The sequence below is a fragment of the Myotis brandtii genome, unplaced genomic scaffold (genome assembly GCF_000412655.1).
Source record: "Myotis brandtii unplaced genomic scaffold, ASM41265v1 scaffold191, whole genome shotgun sequence".
NCBI classification, from domain to species: Eukaryota; Metazoa; Chordata; class Mammalia; order Chiroptera; family Vespertilionidae; genus Myotis; species Myotis brandtii.
Genome location: NW_005357115.1, coordinates 3,385,987 through 3,395,116, shown reverse-complemented (window position 1 = coordinate 3,395,116; position 9,130 = coordinate 3,385,987). Strand labels below are relative to the sequence as shown.

The 9,130-nt window shown below is 41.2% G+C and overlaps 1 protein-coding gene across 4 annotated transcripts in view; it reads right to left on the bottom strand.

Moving 5' to 3' along the window:
* EML4 (echinoderm microtubule associated protein like 4) overlaps window positions 1-9,130 on the bottom strand; it is a 157,035-nt gene that overhangs the window by 33,325 nt on the left and 114,580 nt on the right. For all 4 annotated transcript variants that reach the window (XM_005864753.2, XM_005864752.2, XM_014538451.1 and 1 more), the window contains 2 exons: window positions 3,743-3,877; window positions 3,492-3,627 (listed from right to left, as the gene is read on the bottom strand). In XM_005864753.2, coding sequence (XP_005864815.1) covers window positions 3,492-3,627; window positions 3,743-3,877 — 271 coding nt within the window. The remainder of the gene's footprint in view (window positions 1-3,491; window positions 3,628-3,742; window positions 3,878-9,130) is intronic.

The window sequence follows — 9,130 nt, the reverse complement described above, 5'->3', positions numbered from 1 at the left end:
AGGAGGATAAAATGTTCCAAAGTTAAACAGTGGTGATAACTGCACAATTCTGTGAGTATAGTAAAAACCACTGAATTGTATATTTTAAAAGGGGGAATTTTATGGTATATATGTTATATCTCAATGAATCTGTTATTGAGAACTGTTTATTTTTATTCATTTTTCTATTTGAGCTGACATTATATTTTTAAAATTAACTAGCCCTGGCCAGTGTGGCTCAGTTGGTTGAGTGTTGTCCTGTGCACCAAAGGGTTGCTGGTTCAATCCCAGCAACTGATCAATGTTTCTCTCTCATATCGATGTTTCTCTCCTGCTCCCACCCTAAAATCAATAATAAATAAGTAAATAAAAATTAACTAAAATTTGTAGGGCTTTGATATCCTGAAAAAAAGAAAGAAAGAAATGCTATAGTTGACTCTAAAAATTACTCAGTGTAAGGGTGCTAGTGGTACAAATAACAGATGGGCATGCCTGGTAGAGAGAAAGGAAAGGACTTGACTGATTGGGAGTAAAGCTTGCCTGATTTAGCGGAATTAAAGCAGAACTCCAACAAATTTACTATTAAGATCAAGTGTGTCAGCTCACACCAACATTCATCACTTAAAAATACTTTAAACACTGAACAATATAATTTTGGCCAAGTAGAATAGTTAGCCAATTACCAAAAGAGAAAGGACATCTGAGGCATATGAATTTTCTGAGAGTATTGTTGGCTTTATTTGAGCATTTAAAAGGGGGGGGTGGGGTGGGGAGTTATTTTCTCATACACGGTTAAATTAACAAGAGCAGTCTTAAAGTACCATGAAAGAAATTACGAAAAGCAGAGGTGTGGAGATTCATAGATCTCCATCAGAATGTATAAAAATGAAATAGTTTATTTATATATATATTTAATGATTTCAGAGAAGAAGGGAGAGGGAGAGAGAGTTAGAAACATCAGTGAGAGAGAAAAATTGATCGGCTGCTTCCTGCATGCCCCCCACCACTGGGGATCGAGCCTGCAACCCAGGCACGTGCCCTTGACTGGAATCAAACCTGGGACCCTTCAGTCTGCAGGGTGACACTCTATCCACTGTGCCAAACCAGCTAGGGCTAGTTTTTCTATTTTTAATTCAGTTTTCCATACCTTCAAACATGACAAAACCTTGTCAAACATATAAGGTATTCCTAGAATGATGGAATGTTACAAAATAGAAAATAAAACTGAAGAACAAATGCTTCATTGAGCCTGTATTTGACATTCCAATTCAAGCCAAATAATGTTTGAAATACTAGCCAAGAAAAATAATTATCCTTGAATTTAAAAACCTATTGTACTTCCAGCTGTAATCACTGCCACATCTATCCAAGCTTAACTGCAAATCCCCTCGTTTCTCTAATCTCTTACAGAACAAAGCTTTCATAAAAAGCAAGTGTACCTTGACTGCCAAATAAAGATGTTTAGAGGGTTTCCCGTGCCTGTTTAACTATAGAATCAAATGTCAGAGACTTTAAAATTTATGTTACATTCTTAGCAAATGGACAAATGGGCCCATATTAATTATTTGGAGCAGGTAAAATGGTGGTGTGCTGCCTTGGCCTACACGCCAAAGGGTTGTGGGTTCTATTCTCGGTCAAGGGCACATACCTGGGTTGCGGTTTCAATCCCCAGCCCCGGTTGGGGCGCATGCGGGAGGTAACCAATTGATGTGTCTCTCTCATATCGATTTCTCTCTTTCATCTCTCTCCTCTCTCTCTCCCTCCATTCCATTCCCTCTAAAAATCAATCTCAGGTGAGGATTAACAAACAAACCAAAAAATGGTGGTTTGTTACTTAGTTCCTAAAAGGAACTTAGATTTAAGAACTATGAACATTTTAATGGTGGTGGGGATACAATCAACTTCCCCTCCCCCACTTAAAAATTATGAATTACTTCATATAAGAAAAATTGAACTATTTCATATCCCGTAAGAAAGAAAAAATACTGAAACAACCTAAGTGTCCAATGACAGAGAAATGAATAAAGAAAGTGTAGTGTATATGTATATACACACAAATATTACACACATAAATACATACACACACAATGGAATAAAAAAGAAGGAAATTCTACCATTTGTAACAATATAAAGTCCTGAGAACATGATGTTAAATGAAATAGGACAGAGAAATACAAATGCTATATATGATCTCACTCACATGTGGAATGTGTGTGTTTTGAAACAGTTCTACCTTTCCCGCTTTTTCTCTTTCCTTTTCCTGGGCACATGTGTTCGTATCTGAAATGCCCAGAACAGCATTGTATATCAAAACTGTGACTTACTGACAGGTTATCCTCTGGCACTGAACAGAGTTTGGGTGTAAATGTATCCACTCTTCATTAGCTTAATGCATGTTGAGGTGGGAGAGGCAGGGAAAGGTTCAGAGGTTGTTTTTAGTTTGTTTGTTGTTGTTGTTGTTTTTTTTGATTTTTTTTTTTTTTTTTACAGAGAGGAAGGGAGAGATGGAGAGTTTGAAACATTGATGAGCGAGAAACTTCGATCAGCTGCCTCCTGCACACTCCCCACTGGATATGTGCTCGCAACCAAGGTACATGCCCTTGACCGGAATCGAACCTGGGACCCTTCAGTCTGCCGACGCTCTATTCATTGAGCCAAACTGGCTACGGCTTTATTTTGGTTTTTGTCTGAAATACTTGTGCAAAGAAAATCTACACATGCAAACACAGGAAATGGGAAGTCTAATCTTGTAAACTGCCAGGCACATGAAATGGTCTATATTGTGCTCTGCTTACGTGACTGTTACAGGCAAACTTGCTGAGAATTTTGTTTCTTCCTTTATATTTGGGGTTACAATTCTGTAGGTGTGGCTGGGAAGGATTTCATGTATGGAGTGAAATAAATGTGTGAACCCAGATCACAACAGAGATCAAAGTCCCATACCTTTTGTAGTCTTGCGCACTCATTATGGCTTAACCTTAAATAACACTTCTTCTGTGAAGTCTTCAAAAAACTCAGCAGATTAGATGATCTCTCTCTTAATTTTACACTGTTTAAATTAACATATCTATATCACCTCTCTAATTATTTCTTAACTAGAGGCCCGATGCACGGAATTCGTGCAACAGTAGCCTTCCTTCCTCTGGCTGCCGGCACCGGCTTCCCTCTGGCACCCAGGACCCAGGCTTCCCCGCAGCCTCGGCTTCGTTCAGAAGGTCAACTGGAAGGATGCCTGGAAGGACGTCTGGTCTAAGTAGCATATTATGCTTTTATTATTATAGATTAACCTCCTAGAAGGAAATGTTCAGGAGGATCAAATGTAGGTTACATATGCTTAATAATTAGTAAATATTTTAATTTTAAAAAGATTATGAAGAACCTTAAAACATAAGGTATGGTAGTGGTTCTCCTACTGTTTCACTGCAGCCTTTCCTGGTCTGGGTAAAGATGAATGAAAGTGCAATAGCAATATGTGCAAATTAAAAAGGAGTGACAATATGAGAATACTGTACCTTTTGGCCCTTTCCCAGGTGTGGGTTCTACAGTAGTTTTGCTCCATATAAGTATAACTCCACCTGAGTCTCCAGTAAGAACATCTCCATTCCCCAAAAATGCTAAACACTGCACAAATTTTGGTTTTTCATATTTCTACAAAAAAAAGAGAGAGAATTTTCAGTTTTCCCTTTGGCATGATGACTCCATGCTCACTCAACAATTAAATATTAAAGTTTTATAATGAAATTTATAATATTCTGGTCCTTACCCCAAAAATTCCCTGTTTTCTTGTTAGTGAATTGCCACTCCAGGTCCAGAAAAAAATATGAGATTTACCACATGTTATTATGGTATTTGCATCTGTTGGATGGAACTCCACAGCCAAAACAACTTCATTTGTTGTCTGTGGAAAGAGAAATAAAGCTTTAGATGAATGTATACTCTTATCTCCATCAAATACCAATTACAGCTATGGATAAAGACAGGAAAAAAATTTTAGGATCTATTTTCTTGAACATTTGTAACAATAAATTTTTATAATAATGATTTAAATTTGATGTCTTCATATTATTATAACATTTTTTATACTATTTACATATAACTAGAGGCCTGGTGCACGAAATTCGTGCGGGGGAGGGGGGACCCCTCAGCCCAGCCTGCACCCTTTCCAATCCAGGACCCCTAACCGCCTCTGCCTGCCAACCTGATCCCCCGCTGGCCTGGTCGCCCCACGCAGCCTGCTATTCGGTCATTTGGTCACCCCTCACAGCCCCCCCTGCCGGCCTGGTCGCCCCACACAACATGCTGTTCAGTCATTTGGTCGTCCCTCACTAACCCCCCTGCCGGCCTGGTTGCCCCACACAGCCTGCTGTTCAGTCGTCCCTCACTAACCCCCCTGTCAGCCTGGTCGCCCCACTCAGCCTATTCGGTTGTCTGTTCGGTTGTTTTGGATGTGACGGCCCCTGGATCTTTATATATATAGATAACTGCATTAGAAAGACATTTAAATGAATTAGTTTTAGATTATTTTAGTTTCTTACACATTTAGGGAAAAGTACACTAAAACTATCAAATATAAGAACAATATACATTTGTCTTCAAGATACTGCCATTTTGATTTTTAAAAAGTCTTATCTTTCTCTGTACTATTATTATTTTTTATTTTATTTTATTTTTTATTATAATTTCTATTCTTGCAAATAAGACATAAAACCTGGTGTGAAACACAGGTGTCCGTGGGGCGTGGAACATCTACAGGACGTGTACTATTTGAGCTGAATGTGTTCTCTTTAAGGCATATGTTGGGTTAATTGGGGGCAGTATTTGCTGGGTTCTGAGTAAGAGTAGCGTGATCTTGTCTTAGCATCTGACCGTCTTCTGGTCCTTGGTGTTGAGTGTACTATTATTATTGACCACTCATTCATTTAAGAAAATTTATTACTGATTTAGAGATTCACCCTTAGGCTAAAAGCATATAGAATGGTCACTACTGAGTCATACAGAAATGAAAAACAAAAAACCCCAAGAGCTTTTATGCCATTTCCCCAAAAAGAAAACTTAGAAAAGATAGAAGTTTAAAACAACTAGAAGAAAAAAGGAATAGGCACAAGTGTCCAAAGGAATTACAAGTAGTTTCTTCACTGAAATTACTGAACTGAGGATGTCTTAAAAACACTACATTTCAATATGTTCAGTAAGTCATAACTGAGTTCTTACTAAATTGATGTTTTATGATAAAAGCAGCTACTCAAACTTAATGGTGAGGTGAAATCTATATGCAAGTGCAGCTGTTTGTTGGTAGCTGGTGCTCACCTACAGGGTGATCACTAAGGTGTGTTTTTTAACTTAGCAAAGAACTTTATGTGCATGGAAGCATTTCTTCACTGCAAACCAATATGGTAAACATGGTAATCTTGTAAACAAAGTGAGTTAAATAAAATACCTTTTACATTCTTATACTAATAAAATGACACTAGAAAACAACTGAGCTAATTAACAAAAATTTCCCCCATGGCTTCAATTTTACCGTCAATTTTACATTTCTACTACCAACAGTTGGACATTACAGCTTGTACAGGCACATGAATAAAACTCAAACAATCTAATCTGAATGCTTTCTCCCACTATGAGGGAAAAGGACAGTACCCTTTTTTGTTATATAGTTTCCACAATGTTTGGTTGGAATTAGTAAGTCAAAGTAAATTTTAAAGATAATGTGTTAATTAACAACGAAAAAATTCGTCATCTTTCTTCCAGGATGATGTTGCCTTTTATTTTATTTTAATTAATAAATTTATTTTTAAATCTTTATTCTGACCAAGATCTCTGCCTGCCTTCCTAACTTCTTTTCTTTTAGTTGTTGTTAATCCTCACATGAGGATATTTTTCCATTAATTTTTAGAGAGTGGAAGGGAGGGGAACAGACAGAGAGAGAAACATCGATGTGAAAGACACATCAATTGGTTGCCTCCCGCACGCACCCCGATCAGGGTTGGGTTTCGAGCCTTCAACCAAGGTACGTGCCCTTAACTGAAATCAAACCCGAGACCCGCCCTAGCTGGTTTGGCTCAGTGGATAGAGCATTGGCCTGTGGACTGAGAGGTCCCAGGTTCAATTCTGGTCAAGGGCATATGCCCAGGTTGTGGGCTAGATCCCCATTAGGGGGCGTGCAGGAGGCAGCCAATCAATGGATTCTCTCCCATCATTGATGTTTCTATCTCTCCCTCTCCTTTCCTCTCTCTGAAATCTATAAAAATATATTTAAAACAAACAAACAAAAAAACAACAAAAAAAACCCCTGAGACTGATTGGGCATGAGAAACAAGGGAAAAGGAGTCATACCTATCTTTGGCAAGTAAGTGGAATGTGGTGTTAATCACTGAAAGGTGAAACTGGTTGGGAGTTAAGGAAGATGATTAGTACAGATTTGGTTCTGTTCATTATGACTTGTGGGTTAGGATATTCAATTAAAGATGCCTGGCAGGCAACAAGAAATATAAGTTTAAATCTGTGAGTGATCTGGGCTACAGGTAAATGGTGGAGAACAGAACAGATAGTAACTAAGGCTATGGCAGCTGTATGCTGTCAATGGAGGACATAAGATATAATTCTGAGTAACAACAACATTTAAAGTCCTAGAAAGGAGATCTGCTAACCTTTACTACAAAGGATCAAAATTCACATACTGCACTTTGGTATAACTTCCCTATGTTTTAATGTTAAATTACCCTGATGGCTGAAAGACTATCTGTATCTTCATTTATATTTTTTAAAGTTTGAGGTTTCTTATACTCTTTTTAAGTACAATCAAAGCTACTCCTATTTCTTTCAAAAGATTAACTTATGCTATTTGAAAACATAACCTCTTTTCGACCAACAAGCTGAAAACTTGAAGCTTATACAGAACAAAACTGCCGCGACAGAGTGCGGGCGTGCGATTGAAGAGGAATGTGATGTTATTTAAGAGTACAGCAAACATGTCATAGGCTTTTTTTAGTCATCCTGTCACTTTGAATCCCTCTGAAAGCCGGTCAGGAGGAGGCCATTTCTGACCCATGTGAATGCTGTTGTAATGCTAACCTTACATTCCTCTTTTACAAGTTACAACCGATCCTCACTAAGGACCAACACTATTCTACACCAATTATAAAATACCAGAGGCCCAGCGCACAATTAAATCATGCGCGGTTAGGATCCCTAGGCCTAGCTGCAATCAGGGCCATGTCCACCGCCCAGCATTGCTCCTCCACCTCTGTGGCCCCTGCCCCATAAACCTCCACGCTCACAGCCCCCACCCTGCAAGGCTCCTTGGCCTCAGCCACCCAAGCCCCGCGACACTCCTCCGCCACCCCGTGAAGCTCAACGCTACCAATCCCCGCCCCTCAAGGCTCCTTGGCCTCACTGCTGCCACGCCCTGCGATGCTCTTCTGCCTCAGCAGCCCTGCGAAGCTCCACGCTCACAGTCCCCACCCCGCGAGGCTCCTCGGCCTCAGCCACCGCTGCAACACTCCTTGGCCTCACCGCCCTGAGAAGCTCCATGCTCACAGCCCCTGCCCTGCTCCTCCGCCTCGCGTCCACGGCCCCTGCCCCGGGATGCTCCGCCTCAGCCACCGGGAAGCTCCATGCTCACAGCCCCCGGCCGGCCCCACGAGGCTACTCAGACTCCATGGCCATGGCCCCACCCCGCCACGCCGTGAGAGCCTAGAGCCGGACCGGTCCTTTGGTCCTTTGGTCCCACAGCTCCCTCCTCCCGCCGCCGCTGCACTATGGGCGGCCAAGGGCCCACAGCTCCCACTCCCTCAGCTCCCTAGCCTGCTGTTTGGTTGTCTGTCCAGTCGTGATGGCACCTGGCTTTTTATATATATTAGGATGCTGCATTTTATGTAACACGAGTGGCCTGGTGAACGGATTCACCCACATTGAAAGGAAATTAATTAGAAGACATATTTTATTATCGCTATTTGCCCTTTCTCTATAATACAGTGGTTCTCAACCTGTGGGTCGCGACCCCTTTGGGGGTTGAACGATCCTTTCATAGGGGTCACCTAAGACCATCAGAAAACACATATATAATTACATATTGTTTTTGTGATTAATCACTATGCTTTAATTATGTTCAATTTGTAACAATGAAATTGGGGGGTCACAACATGAGGAACTGTATTAAAGGGTCACGGCATTAGGAAGGTTGAGAACCACCGCTACAATAGAAGTGTCAGAGATGAAAGAAAATTAGTAAAATGTATATGAAAATAATATATAGAGTAATAAACAGTAACAACATAACAAAAAACATGATATAAAAACAACATTGATAAAAACAATGACTGATAAATTGATTAAACTTATTCTGATATCTCCCCGTATACCACATTAGGAGGAAAAAGCACTTTCAGAGTGCTTGACTAATTTTCCTTGTGATAAAGTATTTATAACTTTAACATCACACACTCTTCGAACTCGAGAGAAAACAACATATAATTGACCATGTCCAAAAACGGGTTCGGATAGGAATATTCCTACTCCATCTAGAGTTTGTCCTTGTGATTTATTAATAGTCATCACAAATGCTGGCATCACGGGAAACTGTCTTCGAATTAATTTAAATGGGAGGCCAGTGTCAGATGGGGACAAATCAATTCTTGGAATCAGAACCACCTCTTCTTCCGCAGATCCTGTTAATACTTCAGAGCTTTATATGTATCGCGCATGCATGAGTCAACATTTTTAAACCAGAGCCCAGTTGAGGAGGGGGAGATACGTGGGAGGTTGGGCGGCTGGCCCTGGCCCCATTGGGCAGGTTGGCTGGCCGCAGTGCACATCATGGCGACTGGTGGTTCAGGTCGCTTGGCTTTTATATATATACTAGAGGCCCGGTCCAAAAAAATTTGTGCACGCGGGGGAGGGGGGGGTCCCCCAGCCCGGCCTGTGCCCTCTCGCAGTCTGGGACCCCTCGGGAGATAACGACCTGCTGGCTTAGGCCTGCTCCCGGGTGGCAGAGGGCAGGCCCAATCCCTAAGTGCAGCCCCTGGTCAGGCTCAGAGCAGGGCCGATTGGGGAGTTGGGGCGCCGCCCCGTCATGCACAGAGCAGGGCAGATCGGGAGGTTGCAATGCCACCCTCAGTCACGCTCAGGGTAGGGCCGATTGGGGGATTGG